Source organism: Bombina bombina, chromosome 1 (genome assembly GCF_027579735.1).
Source record: "Bombina bombina isolate aBomBom1 chromosome 1, aBomBom1.pri, whole genome shotgun sequence".
Classification (NCBI taxonomy): Eukaryota; Metazoa; Chordata; class Amphibia; order Anura; family Bombinatoridae; genus Bombina; species Bombina bombina.
The window spans coordinates 134,258,802-134,284,390 of NC_069499.1; the positions used below are offsets into that span (position 1 = coordinate 134,258,802).

At 37.9% G+C, this 25,589-nt stretch overlaps 1 protein-coding gene across 1 annotated transcript in view; it reads left to right on the top strand.

The window, feature by feature from the left end:
* ERO1A (endoplasmic reticulum oxidoreductase 1 alpha) overlaps positions 1-25,267 on the top strand; it is a 137,576-nt gene extending 112,309 nt beyond the window's left edge. Inside the window, exons 10-15 of the mRNA XM_053697614.1 lie at positions 15,110-15,134; positions 18,894-18,986; positions 19,082-19,328; positions 21,089-21,158; positions 24,963-25,049; positions 25,130-25,267. Coding sequence (XP_053553589.1) covers positions 15,110-15,134; positions 18,894-18,986; positions 19,082-19,328; positions 21,089-21,158; positions 24,963-25,049; positions 25,130-25,267 — 660 coding nt within the window. The remainder of the gene's footprint in view (positions 1-15,109; positions 15,135-18,893; positions 18,987-19,081; positions 19,329-21,088; positions 21,159-24,962; positions 25,050-25,129) is intronic.
* Positions 25,268-25,589: the final 322 nt, after the last annotated feature.

A 25,589-nucleotide genomic window follows, 5' to 3' on the forward strand; every position in this document is an offset into this window, starting at 1 on the left:
CAGAACTCTGAGAGTTGAAGGAGAGTGTCAACCAGATGGGAGACCTGCATAAATACCGGACATATAGCCCTCAATAAAGTAGATTCTGTTTTACCCTCAAGACGGAGCTTGGTCTCGTGTTTGTGGGGAAATTAACTGGATTTGTGTGTTGCTGATCCGGTATTCAGGGCATCTTTCTTCTGGTATTAACCCTCGATAACAACAGGGTTATACCATAACAATTGGTGGCAAGCGACGGGATGGTCCTCATCACCCAGAAGAGCAACTACATATCCGGACCTAATGGAATACCGTATGACAGGCTGAAAAGAGCCACCCTTAAAGACCTGCTAGAACAACGGGGCAGACAGCCCAGTAACCTCAGGAAGAGCGAGATTATTACAATACTGACCGAGATGGACGGAGTACCAGGGCCCGAAGGAACCAATGAGCCCAGCATATCAGACAGAACCCCTGAAGAAGCAAGCTTTGACCGGGCAGTTAAAATAAGACTGGCACATTATGGCCCCAACCCGTCTGCCAAAATTATCGACCAGGTCATAGCACCCATGGAGGACAACCTACTTCGCCAAATCGGCGCTGCAGCAGCACAAGTCACAGCAACACCAGTGGAAAAGAGAAAAATACATTTTGCAGCTTTTAAAAACTTCTTTGAAACAGAAGGAGAGATTGATGGGTACCTTGCGGATTTTGAGAGGCAACGTGCACTACACAAGGTACCTGCAGAGGACTGGGTCATGATATTATCCGGAAAATTATCCGGCCGGGCCAGCGAGGCTTTTCGGGCCATTCCAGATGAGGAAGTCGGGGATTATAATGCTGTAAAAGAGGCTCTGCTCTCCAGGTATGCGATTACACCGGAGGCATACAGGAGACGGTTCAGAAACACTGATAAACTAGCTGGAAATTCCTACGTCGAGTGGGCATATAAGGTGCACCGCACAGCAGCTCACTGGATAGCGGCGTGCCAAGCCGTATCTGGGGAAGAGGTGCTGAAGCTATTCCTGTTGGAACATTGTTTCGACAAGTTATCCGCAGGAGTTAGAGAGTGGGTTCGGGACCGTAAACCCTCCACCCTGCATGAAGCTGCTCGCCTGGCAGATGAGTATACGGATGCCCGTAAACTGGACACTGCTACCATTAAGATCCCTGCCAGAGTGGAGTTCAGACCCACAGTCACCCCAGCAGCTACCAGTTATCAACCCCTGGCGCACCGCTCTACTACACCGCCTTCAGCCACAAACTATCCTCAGACAGCCCGGTTCAACTCGCGGGATTACTCACAGCCTATTTGGTGCTTTGGATGTAAGCAACTAGGGCACAAAAGACCAGAGTGTCCCCTAAAAACAGCGAACCAAGCACAGTCCTGGAGAAGACCCGCCGGCGGAAACCCACATAACCCTCAGCCTGCTGCCCACTGCGTAGAGGAAGAATGCTGGGGCATCCAACATGAAGCAGACCCCGTGCAAGCTGCCCACCGGGATAACCGGCAGCTGGTTAAAGTGAATGGGAAGCAGGTCAGTGGTCTACAGGATACTGGTGCTACCATGACTTTGCTCCAAAAGAACTTGGTGTCTGAGAACCAGCACACCGGAGACACTGTGGCTGTGAGGGTAGCAGGGGGCGCTGGGTTCCGCCTACCTGTTGCCCGGGTACATTTGGATTGGGGAGTGGGCTCTAGACATGTGAATGTGGAGGTCATGAAGGACTTACCAGCTGATGTTCTCCTTGGAAATGACTTGGCCCCCCTTGTTTCTGCCTACGCTCCCATGGGTCCCGCCGATGTTAACCCTGTGTCTACCCGTGCCCAGATCCGTGCCGCAGAGACTGACCCACCTGCTGCTGAGCTCAGTAAATCTCTGTACACTATTGATACGTGGAAGTCCCGTTACAATGCGCTGATGAAGGAGAAGAGTCAAGTAGAGGATGAAATGGTCACATTAAACAATCACGTAACGGTGCTAGCGGGAGCAAAGAGGAGCGCAGAGGAAAAAGCTTGTTTAGAACGGGAATCTTTGTTAGACGAGCTGCACCGACAGACCGCAGAAAACACCAGCTTCAGAGTGGATTAGAGACATTCAAGACAAACTTAGCGACACTGGAGGAGAAGCTGACGCTGGCTCATAGTGAGGTGCAGCAACTCAAGGGCACCCTACGTCAGTATGAAGGACTTGTGGATACCTATAAAGAGCAGGTACAAAAAACTTGTAAAGAAGCCGATGAGATTTGTTTCCAACTGGAAAGAAGCGTCTCTGAAAACAAAAACTTGAAGGAATGTTTAGCCCTGGTCTGGGCACTGAAGAAGTTGAACCCTTATACGGACAGGAATTCTATCTCATAACAGGAATGCAGATGGATTGTCCCGGCAAACTGACATTCCTACCACCTCCTAGTCCGGTCATCCCCAAGTTGACCCGCCAAAGGGTCAAGCCGGGTCTGCCGGAGTGTCCCACCAGGAGGGGGCCATGTGACAGACCCCTCTGTCAACCTCCCTACGGATTATGGATTCAGACATTATGTTAAGTCACCCTGTGCCCATTATAGGTACAGGGTGCAAATCCAACAGTACTGGAGGGGTTAACTTCAGTTTTGAGTAACTGTTGTTGGAGGGGTTAACTTCAGTTTTGACTAACTGTTTTGTCTAAGACAGTTGGAGTTGTTTTTTAAACCAGAAGTAAGCAGGAGAAGGACTATAATCAAGTATCTGAGCAAAGGACCTGATTTTAAAGAAAACGCAGAACTCAGAGTTGAAGGAGAGTGTCAACCAGGTGGGAGACCTGCATAAATACCGGACATATAGCCCTCAATAAAGTAGATTCTGTTTTACCCTCAAGACGGAGCTTGGTCTCGTGTTTGTGGGAAAATTAACTGGATTTGTGTGTTGCTGGTCCCGTATTCAGGGCATCTTTCTTCTGGTATTAACCCTTGATAACAGGGTTATACCATAACAACCTCATTTCACTATTGAAATATTACTGTGTCCTTCAGTTATTTGATAGATCAAAATAAAATTGCTGATCCAAACACCCAATTATTTATAAATGAAAATCATGGAAATTGTTAGGGGTGCCTAAACTTTTGCATAAAACTGTATATATTTCTCTATATGTATCTCTGCCTTGTTTATTATTATGTGAAAAACATTTTTGCACATATATATAGGGCTAGATTACACGACATTAGCTACAAGTGGCGAATTATCAGCTATCGCACTAAATTTGCTACAAATGGTAGCAAGAATCAAACACAAGGAAAGAGGCGCCGTATGTGTGAATCTGAAACAGCCAACAACAGGTATCATACATGTGCAGGATACTCACAATGTGAAAAGGCACTCCAATGTGCCTATAGGGGCAGGCTGGTATTTGCAGCAAACCAGCTGGCTGATCCGGCAAACCAGGACACCCAAGGTAAAGGGCTCTATATCTCAACGGACTGTGTACACTGGATCCAGCAATATGGGAACAGGAGCTAGGTGCAAACAAAGGCACACCACTGTGTGAATCTGTAGGGGTACACAGGTAAATATGCAGTCCGTGCAGGGTACTCACATTCTGTGGCGGCACTCAGTTGTGCCAATAGAGGCAGGCTGGCTTTCTCAGCAACCCAGCTGGCTTTGTAGGATAAGAGGCAGGATACTAGGCAGCATTCAGGATAGACAGGTAGCTCAGAAATGAACAATTGCAATGAGGATATATGATTTAAAAAAGGATTTTAATAAAAATTAAAAACAATAAAATACATATATTCCTCATGCACAATAAGTAAGTGACATGCAATGCATTTCTCGGTGTCAACCGTTTCCTCAGACATGTGTTCAAACTCTACATAAACATCTTATAAAGACCTGAGCTACCTGTACTGCCCCACCCTTCATAACAAAAGAAACCAATCACAAAAGCCCTTTGTTTAATTGCCCATTAGTTGATACACCTGCACACTTCTCAATCCATACCCTGATAGGCTTACTGGGCTTGTACATGTGTTGTGTTGAATGGGAGGGGATACAACTAAATAGTTTTTTGAAAAAAGATACCCCTATTGTGGGTCCTAATAACATTGCTACATGTTTATTAAGATTACATATATGCTCCCGATGTGTGGCCATAAACAGATACCTCATTCTCTGAGATTAGTCTCGTTCTATCACAATAAAAATAAAAACAATTATTCGTACCTGTCCGCTGGTCCCTGGCGTAGCACATGACTGATACATAAGATATATAAATACCAAATCTTTCTATACTAGATCTATGTTTCACTCAGGCTAACTGTTCGCCTAATGCACAATTTAGTCTAAGTCAATAGATCGCCACCCATATCATAAAAAGTAAACAATCCTCCGTGTTTGTTTGGCGTCTGACGTCAGCGCCGTTGATAGGCTGATCGATTCAAACTTTCTAACCAATCCTGAATGAGATACCGCTGCACACCCCCACTCGAGTGTGTCAGTGAATCTTCAAAACCGCACCAGTGGAAAAAAGGTTCTAATTGATGTCCTCGGTGCCCGCAGCCCGCTGCAAATATTAACAGAGCCCGCTCTGGTACTGATCAGTGTCGTAGGCTGGAACCTAGTGCCACATATAGACCGATTAAGGGGATACTTCTCCCGTCTCGGATCCATCAGTGGAAGGACCCGCCTCCTAACTACGTCACTCAGCTGTCAGCAACAAACTCTGTGATTACTCACACAACTGGATACACTCGTTCCTATTGCCCAGAGTTACTGTTACTAGCAGCTATCTCTGTTGGTAAACCTATGGTGCAGAAAAATAACTAGTGGGTGATGATGATAAATATGGCATGAAATAAGATTATAGCCACTATATGATTCCATAAATGATTCTCTACCTAGTACCCCATTATGAGGCCCATAACCAATACGGGACATAATGACCCTTTTTAGTAGCAAAAAACACCATACTTGATGGTCCATGCCGAAACTACGTGTGTTCTCGGCTCACTCATATTTGTAACAAGTGTTAGTGACAAATGTGATAATTTGTAAGAGGTACAATACACTAACTTGTCTCAATAGTATTCAAACAACATTTCCTATTATAAAATACTATGTGCCAATGAATGATTCCCATATTGTAGCCCTTAATACAATAACCTACCATAACCCATATATTCAACACTATTACCCATCAGTGCCAAGCAGTTAGGTGATACTCAGATGGTCATTAATTGTAAACCGCTGTATGCATATGGCCATGATAAAAAAACTTCACATGTGAATAAATATAATATCATACCAATCCTCTTGCTCAAATAATACTACCCCTGCTAGTGCCATAAATGATCATAAGTCCCTACCAATAATAATCATCATCATCTCGCGTGACTGATAAAAGGTGACCAAATAATAATAAATTCACTATAATATTTTTTTATCCTATCTCATTTGGCATAAGAGATATATAAAGTAAATCAGTGAAGCTTCCTGGTCATATTAAACCAACATGCTCCTCTTAATATTAAAATAACGTGAAACCTAAACTGTCAATAACAATTATAGTGATAGTGAAAAATAATATTTTTATACGTAATAAATCTACTAAATCTAAAGTAATCTAAAAAAAGAAAAAGAACTTCTCAGGTTATGTTGAAATCTATATATAATGTGATTTTGTTTTTGTTTTATATTCCCCAAACATTATATGTGTATAATTGTGACCCTATGTGATTTTGTTTTTGTTTATATTCCCTCAATAATATATGTGAAAAATGATATACCTATATGGGTAATAAACTAGTGATTTTAAATATGTGTATATAGAAAAGTGGGCAAATATCAACATAGGATTAAACTCCGGTTCACAAAAAAGTGCAAAAAATCATACAAAACTAGCAGTATCTATCACTTCATTGAGACCTGATGGAAACAACGTTTTGAACCTATAGATCCAATAGGTCTCTTTGTCTGAGTCGTGAGAACCTATTATATCTGCGGCTAGGTGGAATACTTTCTAAAGGGGTAATTTTAAATCTACATCTCCCTGCAGTATGTTCCTGGCAAACATGCCTAGGTACACTATGTTTCATAGATTTGTTTTTAATATTTCTAAGGTGTTCGCTCCACCTGATTCTTATTTTCCTGCAGGTTCTCCCAATATATTGGACCCCACATTCGCAGATAAGTACATATATTACATATGAAGAGTCGCAAGTTAGTCTGGAGGTTATCTGATGTTGTTCACCAGTTGTGTAAGATTTTACACTAGAGGCTTTATGGGTAATATAATCACACATAAAGCATCGGGTCTTGCCACACCTAAAGCTGCCCTTAAGTAGGTGTCGAGTGGCCATCAGTTCAGATTTGTTTAAGGTATTTTTCTGTGTTGTACCTTTGGATAACATAACCACTTTACTGGGTGCTAGTTTTTGTTTTAAGGTAGATGCCCTTCGATATACAATCTTGGGTCGTCCAGGTAATGTTTTTTTCAAAATGGGATCTCTCATAAGGAGTGGCCAGTGTTTATCTAAGATTTTTCCTATGGCTTTGTGGTTAGAATTGTATTGGGTCACAAAGAGAGGGGTCTCCTTATATGAGTCCTCTTGTTTTTTCTCATCATTGTTTTTTGTTGAAAGAAGCAATTTTGAACGATCGAGTTCTCTGGCTCATTCGTAGCTTTTAGTTACCAGTTGTAGTGGATAGCCTTTCTCTAGAAATCTTGACTTGAGTGTTTGGGATTGTTCATCATATTTGTCAATAGAGGAGCAGTTACGTCTTATTCTACAGAACTATACTACAGAACTATAATAGGAAATGTTGTTTGAATACTATTGAGACAAGTTAGTGTATTGTACTCTTACAAATTATCACATTTGTCACTAACACTTGTTACAAATATGAGTGAGCCGAGAACACACGTAGTTTCGGCATGGACCATCAAGTATGGTGTTTTTTGCTACTAAAAAGGGTCATTATGTCCCGTATTGGTTATGGGCCTCATAATGGGGTACTAGGTAGAGAATCATTTATGGAATCATATAGTGGCTATAATCTTATTTCATGCCATATTTATCATCATCACCCACTAGTTATTTTTCTGCACCATAGGTTTACCAACAGAGATAGCTGCTAGTAACAGTAACTCTGGGCTATAGGAACGAGTGTATCCAGTTGTGTGAGTAATCACGGAGTTTGTTGCTGACAGCTGAGTGACGTAGTTAGGAGGCGGGTCCTTCCACTGATGGATCCGAGACGGGAGAAGTATCCCCTTAATCGGTCTATATGTGGCACTAGGTTCCAGTCTACGACACTGATCGGTACCAGAGCGGGCTCTGTTAATATTTGCAGCGGGCTGCGGGCACCGAGGACATCAATTAGAACCTTTTTTCCACTGGTGCGGTTTTGAAGATTCACTGACACACTCGAGTGGGGGTGTGCAGCGGTATCTCATTCAGGATTGGTTAGAAAGTTTGAATCGATCAGCCTATCAACGGCGCTGACGTCAGACGCCAAACAAACACGGAGGATTGTTTACTTTTTATGATATGGGTGGCTTTCTATTGACTTAGACTAAATTGTGCATTAGGCGAACAGTTAGCCTGAGTGAAACATAGAGGATCTAGTATAGAAAGATTTGGTATTTATTAGGGCTGCAACAACTAATCGGTAAGTTTTGATCATAAAAATAGTTGTCAACAAATCTCATTATCAATTAGGTGGTCAGCGATTAGTTGGTCAGTTGCACAGCACCAGCTGCTTTAATCTGACGATCTACTGCAACTAAGATTGTGCAAAAAAAATTTAATTTATTTATTTTTTTAATCTTTTTTCTATCCGATTAATCGGACAGTAATTATCCGATTAATCGGATAGAAAAAATAATAATAAATAAAAATGTTTGCACAATACCATGTGCAGGAGTTCATCGGATTGAAGCAGCTGGTGCTGTGCAATAACCAACTAATCGCTGACCACCTAATTGATAATGACATTCTTTGACAACTATTTTTATGATCAATCTTACCGATTAGTTGTTGCAGCCCTAGTATTTATATATCTTATGTATCAGTCATGTGCTACGCCAGGGACCAGCGGACAGGTACGAATAATTGTTTTTATTTTTATTGTGATAGAACGAGACTAATCTCAGAGAATGAGGTATCTGTTTATGGCCACACATCGGGAGCATATATGTAATCTTAATAAACATGTAGCAATGTTATTAGGACCCACAATAGGGGTATCTTTTTTTCAAAAAACTATTTAGTTGTATCCCCTCCCATTCAACACAACACATGTACAAGCCCTGTAAGCCTATCAGGGTATGGATTGAGAAGTGTGCAGGTGTATCAACTAATGGGCAATTAAACAAAGGGCTTTTGTGATTGGTTTCTTTTGTTATGAAGGGTGGGGCAGTACAGGTAGCTCAGGTCTTTATAAGATGTTTATGTAGAGTTTGAACACATGTCTGAGGAAACGGTTGACACTGAGAAACGTGTTGCATGTCACTTACTTATTGTGCATGAGGGATATATGTATTTTATTGTTTTTAATTTTTATTAAAATCCTTTTTTAATCATATATCCTCATTGCAATTGTTCATTTCTGAGCTACCTGTCTATCCTGAATGCTGCCTAGTATCCTGCCTCTTATCCTACACAGCCAGCTGGGTTGCTGAGAAAGCCAGCCTGCCTCTATTGGCACAACTGAGTGCCGCCACAGAATGTGAGTACCCTGCACGGACTGCATATTTACCTGTGTACCCCTACAGATTCACACAGTGGTGTGCCTTTGTTTGCACCTAGCTCCTGTTCCCATATTGCTGGATCCAGTGTACACAGTCCGTTGAGATATAGAGCCCTTTACCTTGGGTGTCCTGGTTTGCCGGATCAGCCAGCTGGTTTGCTGCGAATACCAGCCTGCCCCTATAGGCACATTGGAGTGCCTTTTCACATTGTGAGTATCCTGCACATGTATGATACCTGTTGTTGGCTGTTTCAGATTCACACATACGGCGCCTCTTTCCTTGTGTTTGATTCTAGATTTTTAACCTTTGGATGGTGAAGATAGAGTGCTGCCTCCAGTTCCATAGAAGACAGATACCTGTATCAATTCGGGTCATCCTTTGTGTATTTGCCTTCCATCCTGATCTAGGACTGGGGTATATAATATTGTGCATACATACACCTATATTGCATCTATGTTATGTTATGTTATATTAGCACTATTATGATTGTTGGTCTGTAACATCTACATAGGGTTACGTGGGCCCACATACTGATTATATATCGTTTTTAGTAGCGCCCCCTATTGGGTTATTCCCTTGGTTCTTAAATGGTAGCAAGAGCTTTTGTAGAGTAGGCAGAGCTTTAATGGGATTTCCCAATGCATTGTAGCTAACACAACATACAGCACTTGCTACAAATGTATAAGTTATTGCTACACCTCTTTTTGCTATGCATGGATTAAAAACTTGCAAATTCAAACTAGTGGAATGTTTGTGTTGGTAAACTATATGTAAGATTGCAGTTTTAAAAAAATAAAATTTTCTATCTTAAATTTATGAATCTTTCCTTATGGTATCTATGTTCTTACACCATTAAATATTACCAAAGCAAATATATACATACACACACACACACACACACACACACACACTACCTTAACTATGAGAGACAAAATGTGGAAACAAATCCAGACAATGACATTGTCTGATTTGTAAAGAATTTATTTGCATATTATGGTGGAAAATAAGTATTTGGTCACCTACAAACAAGCAAGATTTCTGGCTCTCACAGACCTGTATCTTCTTTAAGAGGCTCCTCTGTCCTCCACTCATTACCTGTATTAATAGCACCTGTTTGAACTTGTTATCCGTATAAAAGACACCTGTCCACAACCTCAAACAGTCACACTCCAAACTCCACTATGGTGAAGACCAAAGAGCTGTCGAAGGACACCAGAAACAAAATTGTAGACCTGCACCAGGCTGGGAAGACTGAATCTGCAATAGGCAAGCATCTTGGTGTGAAGAAATCAACTGTGGGAGCAATAATTAGAAAATGGAAGACATACAAGACCACTGATAATCTCCCTCGACCTGGGGCTCCACGCAAGATCTCACCCCGTGGGGTCAAAATGATCACAAGAACGTGAGCAAACATCCCAGAACCACACGGGGGGACCTAGTGAATGACCCGCAGAGAGCTGGGACCAACGTAACAAAGGCTACCATCAGTTACACACCACGCCGCCAGGGACTCGGATCCTGCAGTGCCAGACGTGTCCCCCTGCTTAAGCCAGTACATGTCCGGGCCCGTCTGAAGTATGCTAGAGAGCATTTGGATGATCCAGAAGCGGATTGGAAGAATGTCGTATGGTCAGATGAAACCAAAGTAGAACTGTTTGGTAGAAACACAACTCGTCGTGTTTGGAGGAGAGAGAATGCTGAGTTGCAACCAAAGAACGCCATACCTACTGTGAAGCATGGGGGTGGCAACATAATGCTTTGGGGCTGTTTCTCTGAAAAGGGAACAGGACGACTGATCCGTGTACATGAAAGAATGAATGGGGCCAAGTATTGTGAGATTTTGAGTGCAAACCTCAGCAAGAGCATTGAAGATGAAACGTGGCTGGGTCTTTCAGCATGACAATGATCCCAAACACACTGCCCGTGTCAGGCTACAAATATAAAGTTAATGATGGAACACAATTCACAGATCTTAATTTATTAATAATTGTTTTGTTTCACTATTGTAAAGGAATATCACTATGGCTTAGTGATATTCTCACCTAATAGTGATAGTTTAGTGGTTTATTTTGCCTCACCCCAGATTATGCAGTTAGGGTTAAGCAAATTTGAACAGGATTTGTAGAAATTGCTCTCAATATTAAGTTAGATTTAGTTCTTAAGTTGCAGGTGTAGTAATGGTTCTATTAACTCTCAGAGTCTTATGCAGTGTAACACATAAATAGTTAACTAGTAACCAGGTTCTGTTAACAGTTATACATATGCTCATGCAGTATTGCTATTTTATTTGCAGATATTACTTGTACCTTGTCTTGTCTTGCACTTGTAGTGTGGCAGAGCTGTAATGAATGCACAGCCTGTTCTGTGGAAGTTCCAGTTTCACTGTGGAAGCTGTGTTGTTTATTAATCTGCAGTCAGGATGTTTCAATAAGGGTTAAAGCCAGATTTTCAGTGACAAGTTCTGTGGTAACTCTCTTTTATATACAAACTACACAGTGAAAGTTCTCCAAGTAACAAAGCATTAGAACACATAGAATAATACTTGCAGTTTGGTTCAGGCAGTTCATTCAATTGATTGCATGTCAGCTCCTAAGTTAATGAACACTGCAGTTGTTTGGATGAATTCCAGTTAAAGTTGAACAAAGTATCCAAAAGTTCCTGTGAGGAAAAAAGTTCAGAAAACAAGTTATTCAAAGTAGTTAGGCTCAGGTAAATAGGGTAGCCTTGTACTCCAAATTACTAAGCAAAGAGAATTGATTTGGGGTGGTTTTTAAAGGCAAGCTGCAAGTTTGTTGCTTGAAGGATTCCGCTGGGTCCTAGAAGGAGCTAGGTTCCTGACAGCCCGGGCAACAAAGGAGTGGCTTCGCAAGAAGCATATCAAGGTTCTGGAGTGGCCTAGACAGTCTCCAAATCTCAACTCCATAGAAAACCTTTGGAGGGAGTTGAAAGTCCGTGTTGCCCAGCGACAGCCCCAAAACATCACTGCTCTAGAGGAGATCTGCATGCAGGAATGGGCCAACATACCAGCAACAGTGTGTGACAACCTTGTGAAGACTTACAGAAAACGTTTGACCTCTGTTACATATCCTTTGTTGGCAATGACAAAGTATTGAGATGAACTTTTGATATTGACCAAATACTTATTTTCCACCATAATTTGCAAGTAAATTATTTCCAAATCAGACAATGTGATTGTCTGGATTTATTTCCACATTTTGTCTCTCATAGTTGAGGTATACTCGGAGACAGAATATCCCCTTCCTCAGACAAAGTGAAATGGCAACAAATGCAGTTTAAATTACAAACAATGTGATAACCCCTCCCCCTAATTAAGACAAACGCCAAAATGCAGTCATGGCAACCACCCTAACAAAGTAACAGTATTGTTGTTAGTTAGCGGTAGTGATTCTACAGATTAGGTAGGTAGCCACAGTTTAGTTGCTCATTTTATAAGCACATCTACCCCAGGAATATTGTGTAATATGGTATCGACATGCCGACAAACGTCACTGGGGTGATCAGGTGATGTGTATGCACTGGGTCCTAAACAGTAAATCACTGATATACGTATTAACGTGAGGCCTTGTTCATAACAATCAGCACTCTGAGCCCATAATATGATGCATAAAATGCCTACAGTATAATGTTGGATGATTGCAGTCCAGTTTTTAAGATGTACATAATATAGTGTTGCTCACTTATTTCACAACCACTTATAATTATGATTTATTTTCACTATATGATTATTTTCTAATTATTGAGATGGATTTAGCACTAACAACAATACTGTTATTTTGTTAGGGTGGTTGCCATGACTGCATTTTGGCGGTGTTTGTCTTAATTAGGGGGAGGGGTTATCACATTGTTTGTTTGTAATTTAAACTGCATTTGTTGCCATTTCACTTTGTCTGAGGAAGGGGATACTCTGTCTCCGAAACGTTACACATTAAATAAATGTTTTTTAAGGAAAGACCAGCGAGTGCAAGTTTTATATATATATATATATATATATATATATATATATATATATATCTATATCAATACCAGAGCATTGGTAAAATATACTTATGTTTTTAAAATATATTATATGAATATTAATAAATATATTTGTGTGATATGTGCCTAAATCATTTAATTATTTTATGGTTTTTGAAATTAAAAAAAAATTGTATTTATATAATAAGACCAAAACAAAAAAAGCTATTTTTTCCTGTAGCAAATACATTTTTACCAATGCCGTGTAATCTAGTCCTTAGTGTGGGCTTTGATGTAAACAAATGACATTAAAGTGATAGTGAACTTTAATAAATTACTGCCCAGTATATAAAAGTAATCTTTAAAACAGGGGCACTTTTATTCATTAACATTTTAAAAGATGCTTCATTTTTAAAATATTTACCACTGAGTTATGGTAAACATTGCGTCATCCTTCCGCCCACATCTCATACTGTATTTAGCAGATTGATGACTAATACGGCTTCCTCCAATTGTTGCATGCCCCATCTGGCACCCAGCTCGTATGCTTGCCATAACTCAGTGGTAAACATTTTAAAAATGAAGCGTCTTTCAAAATGTTAATGAAATAAAGTGCCCCTGTTTAATAAACTACTGCCCAGTATATAAAAGTAATCGGTTACAGGTATTTAGGTAGATTTAATAAGCAGCGGATGCTACTTTCTACCCCCAAAGTTTTGGGCTCGCCAGAAACAGAAGTTAAATAAATTCTTTTGAGCATGTCATGTTTTTTCACTATCGACCCTGCAATTGTATGTGCAACTAGCGCTGCTGATGGGATAGTCAACTGTTTCCACACAGGACCAGCAGATCTCCCGAGTGGTACTTTAACCTTTTGTGGCGGTTAAATGCACAGTTGCAGGGTTTCCTTCACTTACTAATCCGCTTCTGTTATCAGATTTACTTATTTCTCTGATAATTCTCTGAGTTATTTCTAATCATAAGCTTAAAGGGATAGTCTATCTGAATCATGAAAGTTTAATTTTAACTAGAGGAGCAATTTTATGCAACGTTCTAATATACTCCTGTTAATTTTTTCTTCGTTCTCTTGGTATCTTTATTTTAAAAAGCAAAAATATAAGCTTAGGGGCCGGCCCATTTTTGGTTCAGCACCTAGGTATGACTTGCTGATTGGTGGGTATATTTAGACACCAATCGGCAAGCGCTACCCAGGTTCTGAATCAAAAATGGTATAATAGGAGTAAATTAGAAAGTTGCTTAAAATGGCATACTTTATCTGAATCATGAAAGTTTTAATTTTGACTAGAATATCCCTTTTTAAGCTAAATAGTTATACAAGCATCCCAAAGGGCAAGTTTTAGAGTACAGTAGCTTACAAAAGGGACAAACAAATGTAAAGTCCAGAAGTGATTGACACACAAGCTTGTCCACTTAAACAGCTTCTTTAAACTGGATGTAATATCCACAAATCTCAAAATTTTGTTTGATTAATTTGGTTGTCCTTGCAGAGGCGTAACTAGAAACCACAGGGCCAAGGTGCAAGAATCTATGAAGGGCCCCCCCCCCCCAAAAAAAAGTGAATTTGATACATATCATATTTTTTTTTTTTTTTTTTACATTTAACAGATTACATGTCTGCAAAAGGAGGTACCCTGTGCCCACAGTCTGTGAGATGGTCTGACCCCCTAGTACTGTATATAGTGACACTGTTTAACCCACCAGTACTGTATATAGTGAGTCAGTGACAGTCTGTAATCTGCCGGTGAGATGTCTGGCCTGACCCTACCTGTCCCAGTACTTTATAAAGTGACCACAGTAGTCTGTGACATGGTCCAGCCCCCCCCGTACTGTATATAGTGGTACCGAATAGACTGACACTATTTACCCCCCAACCCCCATGCTGTAGTAACAAGGTCTGTAATTTGCTGGTTCCACAAACATACACACATACATGCATAAATACACACAGTCACATACATACATACACACACACATACATGCATAAATACACACACAGTCACATACATACAAAATACACACACACACAGTCACATACATGCATACATACATACACACACGCACACACATAAATAAACACCAATGGGTAAAACAGAAAGACTAACCCCTGTAGTCAGAGACACTAGTGAAGCATCATGTCACACTCACATGATATCAGTGCAGGCAGTGGCAGGTCAACGTTTTTTTATTGTAAAAAAAAATATATATATTTTTTATTTTTATTTTTTTAAGCTGGGGGCCCAGTCGCAATTGCAACCTCTGCATCCCCTGTAGTTTCGTCCGTGTCCTTGGGATCTTCACTTTTTACTCTTTTCTATAGTGTTTTAAGTGTGTATATCTTTGTGCAGTCTGCATGGATTTGCAAATTTTCACTTCCTTCTTTTTTTTTTTTTTTTTTTTTTTTAGAGAATGTATTTTATAACTGGCTCGAAGGTAAGTGATTCTTTTGGATTTTACAGATATCTTTATACAAAAATAAAAAAAATCTAATTTTATTTTAATTATTTGCGGTTACTTTTTGGTGTCTTCAAAGTGTATATCCTTTAATAGGGTTAGGGTACTCTTTGTAATGCTTTTATAGGCAGAAAGTACTAGAAAATGTTTAGTTTTTAGCTTTTAAAACTGAACATAAGTTAGAATAGAGTAGGAAAATGAGAATTATTAAGGTGTTGTCATGCCTATTTTTTTTTTTAATAGGATTTTTCCTTTTAGTTGTTCTCTTCCAGTCTTATTATGGCCAGAATCCCACACTAGGGGCAAGATTTATCAAAGTCCTGCGGACAGGAGGATCTTTGCCCCTGTCCACCCGGTATCGTGTCCCCTTATTTAATATTGCACACTACGGCTAGTGTTTAACGCTAACCCCAATCGTGCTTGAGCAGAGGCTGGTCAGAAAAGTCTGGGGGTGTGAGATACGTCACATAAAAGGTTACAGGTATTTGGGTAGACTTAATAAGCAGCGGATGCTGCTTTCTACCCCTGAAGTGTCCGGCGAAGTGGCTGCACGTTCGCTCATGCAAACCTTTTGCTAAATCTTGCCCTAGATAAGCAATTCATCAATACATGATCATCTTGTTATCATCTATGACCTTTAAAGGTCTTTTGGTTTGCACTCCTTTTGGGTTTCTTTATTGGCCTCCCGAGCCTGGATACTAAATTCCTAATGTTCTGCCATGCAGATGTCTCTTCATTTACCGTGAACACTGAATAGTGTGAATAGTGCACACAGTGAAAAAGGGTGTGTGTACAAGCGCTAAGGTAATCCCCAAGCTGTATCCAAACAGAGATCCTAACCAACCTCCAAAAAATATGCACAAGTAGTAAGAAGTGAATACAGCGCCAACAAGAGGCCAAGGGATAAATATACTCACATAGAGATAAAAGAAGATTATTTAATGAACCATGTTAAAAAGCATCAGTAATAAAAGACTATATATAAAAAATGTAAAAAGCACATATAAATACAATTACAAATACAGGAATATCTTACAGAAGCGGCTCAAAGGGCCAAAGCTGATAATTACAATAAAAACAGAGGTAATAACAGGTGATCAGTGTGAGTGGTACACCAGAATAAGAGTGTATACTAATAAAACAGAATTAGCCTAAGTACAACTGTAGCAAGTGCATCAAGCAAAAAACTAATAAACAATAATACAAACAATAGTGTTCAAAATTAGTGTTACCAAAATAGTGTTCCAAAAAATAGAAAAATGCACTGCAGTGCAAAAAACGGGGGGTAGCAAAATAATTGTATAGATACAATCAAATAGTGAGTGAGTGCAAATGGATATAAAAATGCTAGCTACTTAATCCAGTGAGGTTGAGATATAATTAAATAAAATACACAAAATGCAATAACATGACAGGTGCTAGGATCCAATCAGCTACTTCAGCAACCACACTCAGGAATGTGGATCTGTTAAAGTAACTAACATTGGAAGGAATCAATTTCCTCACTTTCACCTTGCTTTTCATCACCCATTTTTTCCATTTTTTAGTTTTGATTGACTTATTTTTGTTCTTCACTAACATTTGTTGATCAACTTTTTGAACACTTTTTGGATTATATTTTATTTTTTATTTTTTATGTTATTGCATATTGTGTATTTTATTTTTTATGTTATTGCATATTGTGTATTTTATTTTTTATGTTATTGCATATTGTGTATTTTATTTAATTATATCTCAACCTCACTGGATTAAGTAGCTAGCATTTTTATATCCATTTGCACTCACTCACTATTTGATTGTATCTATACAATTATTTTGCTACCCCCCTTTTTTTGCACTGCAGTGCATTTTTCTATTTTTTGGAACACTATTTTTGTAACACTAATTTTGAACACTATTGTTTATTAGTTTTTTGCTTGATGCACTTGCTACAGTTGTACTTAGGCTAATTCTGTTTTATTAGTATACACTCTTATTCTGGTGTACCACTCACACTGATCACCTGTTATTACCTCTGTTTTTATTGTAATTATCAGCTTTGGCCCTTTGAGCCGCTTCTGTAAGATATTCCTGTATTTGTAATTTTATTTATATGTGCTTTTTACATTTTTTATATATAGTCTTTTATTACTGATGCTTTTTAACATGGTTCATTAAATAATCTTCTTTTATCTCTATGTGAGTATATTTATCCCTTGGCCTCTTGTTGGCGCTGTATTCACTTCTTACTACTTGTGAATAGTGCACACAGGCCAGATACTAATATGTTTTTTCTGTGTGTGGGCTCCATTAGAACATGGTACTATTACCTCATTCTAGTTTAGGAGTCCAATGCAGTATCCAAATATTTTGTCTAGATGGTCACTTATTTGAAAGGAGATTCTCCTGGCGTATGGAATCATAGCTGAGAGATGCATAGTTTCTTGGTATCCTTTAAAAAAAAAAAAAAAAAAAAAAACACAAAAAAACAGCAATGCACATTGGTAAGCCAATAACGAGACATTTATATGCAACCACCAATCAGCAGCTCCTAAACCTACCTAGGTATTATTTTAAACTTAGGATACTAAGAAAATAAAACAAATTAGATAATAGAAGTAAATTGAAAAGTTGTTTAAAATTGCATGTTCTTTCTGAATCATGAAAGAATAAATGTGTGTTTATGTCCCTTTTTTTTAATTAGTCTAAATCTGTTAAAAACTGCAATTTTCACACTGACCACCTGATAACCAGAAGGTCAAATTAGTCCTCTCTTGAAAGAGGAGATACTCCCCTTTACAATCCTTATAATTTGTAGATGGTCTCAGGGACAGTAAAGTCAAATTTTAAATATTAAAATGGATTAGATAGAGCAAGAACATTCAACCATTATCCAATTTAACTTCTATTAATTTTTTTTTGGCTCTTGTGATTCTTGTATCCTCTTTTAAAGAGTAAGTAGATGAACTCAGAAACATGTACTTATATTTTTTTTTTCTATTTTCTCTTATCAAACTAGCTTCATTTTCTTAGTATCCTTTGGCTAGGTAGGTTGATAGAAGTTAGCATGTGTCTTTAGCATTCTACGGCAGCAGTGTTTCCCGCTATTTTTTATGTACTTACTGTATAACATTACTATAACCATTGTTGCAAACACTGCCGTAGAATGCTAAAGACGCATGTTTACTTATATCAACCTACCTAGCTTTACTCTTCAACAAAGTATGCTAAGGGAATGAAGCATGTTTGATAATAAAGTAAAAGGAAATTGGAAAGTTATTTAAATTTGCATGCCCTAGCTGAATAGCAAATCTTTAATTTTGAATTTACTGCCTCATTTATTTTTTATTTCTTGCCTTCTATCCTTGGTTGGTCATTGTATTATTTTACTGTAAACCATATTAACATTTTACTGTAACTAGTGACTTAGTCTTTTTTAAAGCTCTGAACTGTGGGTTTTGTGGCCCAGAATTATTTGCAGTAAATACTGTATATTAATTAGTTTTCTTAACTTATAGTTATTCTAGAGTTCGGAATACTTTGTTGTAGAAGTTGTCTAACTTTTCATATATTTGTGTCCAGCTTCTTTTAAGTCATTCTCAACTGTCTGAAGTTTGTCTGTAAATGATGTCTGTAAATGATAAAATTGTGTTTTTTATATATATATATATATATATATATATATATATATATATATATATATATATATATATATATATATATATATATAATATTTTTTTTTTTTACATTTTGTTTCAGGTCTCTGTGTAGAGAAAAGAGCTTTTTATAGACTTATTTCTGGATTACATACAAGTATCAATGTCCACTTGAGTGCAAACTATCTGCTCCAGGGTAAACCTTTTTAAAACCAATAGTTTTAAAATACATTTCTATTAGCTCCAGTGCTGTAGTTTTAACAATGATTTCTATTTATTATATTTTAATAGACACTTGGGAGGAAAAGACTTGGGGTCACAATTTGGATGAGTTTCAAAAGAGGTTTGATGCTGTCCTTACAAAGGGTGAAGGTCCAAAACGCTTGAAGAACTTGTATTTCCTGTATCTGATTGAACTCAGAGCCATTTCCAAGGTTTTACCTTTCTTTGAGCGTCCTACATTTGTGCTATATACAGGAAATGAAACCTCGGACATCAAAACCAAAGAGCTCCTTTTAGAGGTTCTTAAAGATGCCAAGTAAGAGTTTTTTTGTTTTTTTTTCTCTAAGGAAATTTAATTTGTTCCACCAAAATGTCTTCTTAACCTCAGGACTAGGAATCTAAGTTTAGAGGATAGTGGACCATGATCTAGGACAGAATACATTTAGACTGACAATTTTTTCAGTTTTTGTTTGATACTACAGTTTGTAGTTTGCTTAGTTCTTTTACACGCCTACAATCCGAGGAGCTAAAGCAGATTAATTGGTAGGAAGTAGAAAAGAAAATAACTATGAATGAGCAGCACATAAACATAGCCATCCCCCCTAATCTACACCTTGCTCCTGCTCCTTTTTGCAGTAATAGTAACCTCACTACAAATAGGTTTTTGCCTTCAGAGACACCTTTTGCTTGCAAAACTGGAGAGTCAAACCCAAGTGAGTAAAGATTGCAACTGTAAATGTGCAGTTTTTACCCATACTAAGTTAGCATGAAATCAGCACAGGCCTCATCAATAGGATCACACTTGTCTTGGTCTGTGTTTAAAAGTCTGAAAACCTCTCAATTATAGTTTGACCAGAGAAAGATGGTTTATAGTTTTTAATTAGCTGATCCTGTCCCTTTTGCCATTCAAAATGTTTCTCATACAAAATAAATAAGGGGGAAATAATAATAATAATAATAATAATTTATGTATGTGAGCAAATTCATCTCTATACTTTCTCTACAACTCCTTTATGTCTTTATCTACCATTATATATAACTAAAAAACCTTTATCTCATCTTCTAAACACAGAGCAGTTAAAGGGCCATTATACACTCATTTTTTTCTTTGCATAAATGTTTTGTAGATGATCTATTTATAAAGCCCATAAAGTTTTTTTTTGTTTTTTTTTTTTTAAATGTATAATTTTGCTTATTTTTAAATATCATTGCTCTGATTTTCAGACTCCTAACCAAGCCCCAACGTTTTATTTGTATACCGTCAGCTACCTTCTCTAGCTTGCTCCTGTTTGTGTAAAGGGTCTTTTCATATGCAAAAGAAGGGGGAGGGGGGGGGAGTGTCTTATTTCCCACTTGCAGTGGGCTTTCCAACAACCTTTTCAACAGAGCTAAACTGAGAGCTTCTAAGTACGTTTTTAAACCATTTTATACTGGATTTTTATATCAGTATCTGTGCATCTTATTCTTTATAGTAGTGTCTATAACATGCAGTTATATGAAAATGAGTGTATACTGTCCCTTTAAGCCAAGAGAGGAGGCGCTCCCTACTGCTCTATCTATCTGTATCATTTTTTATTTTTAAACAAAAACATATTAGACACTGTTATAAATTATGCTCTTATGTTTTAATATAAAAAAAATATTTTTTTTTCTTTCTTCTAAAGTGTGAAGAATATAAATATGACATTAGCATTAATATATAGAATACATGCATATGTTTGCACCTGCTTAATCTGTACGCTTGACTTTATAGATGATTTATACATTTCACCTATAGCTAGTTTTTAGTAATAGCTGCAGGGGAATCCTACTTATTTGTTTGCAGAAATGGTTCGATCAGTGCATTTGTTAGGTAGTTGTACAAAAATGAAGGAATAAGTTATTCATATCCTTGCACAGATTATTTAGTAATTTATTTTTTATATCACAGATAAGACCAGTTATTGCACTTTGTTTTATTAATGATCACACGATTTACCCCAATTCTAGGTAGAAAAATACCTCCTGATGATTTAAAAAAAAAAAACCCAACATATTTTTAATACCATAATGACTTTGTTTTTGTGTTTTTAATAGAGCTTTTCCATTGCACTTTGATGAAAACTCATTTTTTGCTGGTGATAAGAAGAAAGCGGACAAGTTAAAGGTAACCTGATTGCTCTTACGTATACTTGGTAATGCTGTGATTATTCTTTTTAGGTTTGTCAGCTCATTTTATTTTTTATTTGATTAGAATGTTTATTTAATAAGTAATATTTACATTTTAATTGTGTGGCTTGCTAATATGATAGCTATGTCACAAAATTAGAGCCTTCATAATTCTAGCTTTCTAACTTTTCTTTTTTTGTAATTATTTATAGTTTCTTAAAGTCAATGAAAATAATATTACATGTAAAATAAGCCATAACATGAGGTAATTATGGGGAAACAGCAAATAAATAAATAAAAAAAAATAGTAATTTGCACAAAAAAAACAACTCAAAATAATAAACAGAGTCTTTGCAGAAACCATTGTATTGTTATATAAATGAAATGGATAAATAAAACAAAAGTATATACAACCGTGAACAAAAAAGGATAAAAACCTCCAAATATAGCATTTGCTGCAATGTCGGCCCTGGTGCTGCTGCTCAGACTGCCTTTCAGATTGTGATAAAACCCCCCGACAACTGCTTTTAAACATGGAGAGGAGAGTAGCGGAGCTGGTAGAACTGATGGTGGCACTGGGACAAACACTGGTGCAGGTGGTTTTGAGAGTAGACTGTTAAGAGCTTTGTAGTACACGGAGGCCATTTGGTACAATGTCAGTTCAACCTCTTCACCTTTAGTTCCCCTCACTGTCCACTTCTGTTTTAGGGGTGGGCTTACACGATCCTTACTGATACTCATGCTGCTGCTGTTACTAGTTGTAGCGGTGGGCACTGCATATTTCCTACTCCTAGTGGATATGGGAGTTTATGCTACAGCTGATGCTGATAACATAACCCTGCTGCCGCAACTGCAGCTGCTCCTTTAGTTGATTGAGATGGAGGACCAGACAATGGCCTTGGTAATGGTATTTAGCTCTGAAACAAAACCAACCGTGCTTGTCCCACTTACACAAGTAAAAGCAAATGCATGCTCTGCACTGCTAGTGATGGTGCTGGTACTACTGTGGCAGCCGGAAACGTGGTACATTCTGACCAACTAACAATTTGATGACAGAATAATATTATATAAAGATTTTAGATTTGTCAGTTATGAGAGGTGCTAGTAATATTTCCTAACCAAAAAATAAATATAAATATTTATATCCTCTAGATAACTATAGAAAACAAAATTTAATATCCAGCTATTTGCACTAATCGCAAGAAAGAAAAAATAATTCTGCACATAAAGGGTTAAACTTTATAACTTATATATATTCCACGAAAAAGGCAACAGGTTTACTAAGAAGTCACAGGCTATGCTCCCACAGCAATAATAATAAACAAAACTTGCAGGTTAGAGTTAAACTAACAGCAAGAAAATAGAATGTTTATACACACAAAGGGTTACATTTTATTGTAAATTTGTTTTTGCTCAAATTAAGTCAGCAGGCCTACCTATCTGTAATAGGCTATGTCACCACAGCCATATAATTACATTTTTAATAAACTAGACATGGAATGCCAAAAAATAGAAATGTTTCTGCACATAAAGGGTTAAACTTTTTTTTCCAGCCCCCCAAAAAAGCTAGCAGGCCTACCTATAATTTGCACGCTATGCCGCCACAGCAATATAATTATTAATAAAATAAACTTGCTGTTGACTGCAACTAGACAGAAGTTTTTCTGCACACAAATGGTTAAAGTTTTTCATACAATTGTTTTTGGAAACCTTAAAAGTAAGGTGGCCTGTAGAGTTGCAGGCTATGGGCTGGCCGCACAGCAAAAGCTTATGTGCAACTTTTAAAAAATCTATGTTTAACGGACTTCAATTAAATAGAACTGTTTTTCTGCACACAAAGGGTTCATGTTTTTAATTCAAAATTTTTAGGCACTCCAAAAAAGCAAGCAGGTTATGGCTGCCCACACCAAGTGTTATGTGCAGCTTTTAAATTCCAGTTTAACTGACTGCAATATTAAATAACTGCATCTAGCTAATATAAGAGAGGTGCCTCGTGTTTGTATCAGTCACCAAATAGACAAATCTGATATTGTTTTGTATTTTATATGGTTTTTATTAAATCCGTTTTTAAACTACAATGTTTACAAGCCATAATTGCCAGGTGCACGTATGTGTTGGGCCTACCGTTTGGCTCATCACTGTGAGTGTGTTTGAGCTGTCCCTGGACTACGTGCAGCTGTCGGGAAGAGGTGAGCTGACGCACCTTTATACTGCCAGCCTGCGTCTACTAGCACATAAGGGTGCTCTATGGATATGTGAGTACCCTGTGTTTGACATTTTCTATTTGGTGACTGATGCACACATGAGGCGCCTCTCTTATATTTGCTAGATGCTGTTGTTTTATTCCACTACATTTGTGTGAAGAGAAGTGCAGCCACTGTGATCCTGAAATTGCTACAGGAAATGTAACCCCTGATGAACTTACAATATGTGGGAGTTCAGTATATCCTGTGACTAGGGTTATTGTTGTGTATTATTATCTGTATATACTTTGTTTCACCTTGTATGTTTTATGTATCCTATCGTTAAGCGCCCCCTATAGAGCTATTTTTATAGCTCTTGTTGAATTTTAATATTAAATAAACTAATTTTCTGCACAAAATAGTGACACACAATTTTTTTTTTTTTTTAAGAGAACTGGCCTATAATATAACTACAAATAGTCTCATTCTGTGAACTCACTACGGAAGCTCAGATTGGGCAAAATATGAGGTCTTATTTCTCCCAATCTAAGCTTCCATAGTGAGTTCACAGCAGATAGGCAGGCGGGAGAAAGGACTTGCTCTCCAAAAGCAGAGAAACAACCAAGTCGAGCAGACAGAATGCTGTGGAGCTGTTGCTGAGTTGACACAGAAGCGTGTATAAGGTTAATACACACCCTGGATGATGTCTACGTTTATAAGCTTACTTTCCGGTGTCGTCTTTGTGCTATCTGCAGGCAATATTTGTATTATACATGCCACCACGGATATATTGCTAAGGACTCTGTATGGACTTTTAATTTTTTATTAATACATGAATTTTTTTTATTTTTAATCAATTTTTTTTTAAATTATTTTGTATAGCGCCTCAAAATTGCGTAGTTTCTGAAATCTACTGCATTTACAGTAAACTGAAGTATTGAATCTTCTAAGAATGTCTTATGTGCTGCATATATGTGAGTTGAGGGGTGAAAGTCACTTGGTTGTGCATGAAGACTCTCTATGCTGGCAGTACTGTTGCCAAGACACTGTTAACGACCCTTTTATTTCTGAAACTCCAACTACTGCAGTTTAAACTAGCTTTGGTTGTAAAATTGTGGAATTAGAGATCTGTTGGTTAAATAAACCCTGTAACAACAGCATAGCGTTTGTCTAAATAAGCTCCCCCATGTGGCACTATTATGGAATTGCTGTATGTGAGCTATCAAAGGACAAGAAACCCAAAATCTTTACTAATTTTACTTGTTTGTTATCAAATTTGCTTCATTCTCTTGTTGAATGAGGAGAAATGAACCACTGGGAGCTAGATGGAATACATTGGGTGAGCCAATGACAAGAGCCTTAGATGTGCAACCACCTATCACAAGTTAGCTCCCAGTAGGGGATTTTTGCTCTCAAGCCTACCTAGGTACACTTTTCAACAAAGGATACCAACATATAAAATTAGAAGCAATCTGTTTAAAATGACATGCTCTTTTATCTGAGTCATGAAAGTTTAGTTTTGACTTTAACTATCTCTCTCTGCAGCTGTGAAAGAGATGGAGTGTTTTACTTTGTTTTAATGTCAAAAATAACTTTTTTTTTTTTCCTTTTTATTTTAGGAAGAATTTAGGCAACATTTTAGAAATATTTCAAGAATAATGGACTGCGTTGGTTGTGTAAAATGTCGCTTGTGGGGTAAACTGCAGGTTTGTCTTTTTTTCTCCTTTCCCTCCTTTTTTTTTTCCCTTTAATTTGACTGTAAGCGTTTTTGTATTTTCTTTGATAGACTCAGGGCTTGGGTACAGCACTAAAAATCTTATTCTCAGAAAAGCAAATAGCAAAAATGCCAGAAAGCGGGCCATCTTACGGATTTCATCTTACAAGGCAAGAAATAGTAGCTCTCTTCAATGCTTTTGGAAGGTAAGTACATGAAACCACTCTGCAGTTTGCCTTAGGGGACAGTCTACACCTTAGTTATCTTAAAGTCTTACCTTAGATTAGGCTACAAAATGCCGCCTGCACCCCTTTCTATATCATGCAGCAGGAACAGTTTAACATTTATTTTAAAAATAATATAATTTCTGGCCACTTTGGACACCATATGCAGCTAATTTGTGATGTCATCAGTGGGTGGAGTTTAACGGCCATTTCAATCACAAAAGCCTCACTAGTTGGATTCAGCAGACTGTCGATGCTATTCAGCAGAGTGCAGCTCTAATCATGACGTCATCAGTGGGCGCAGTTTG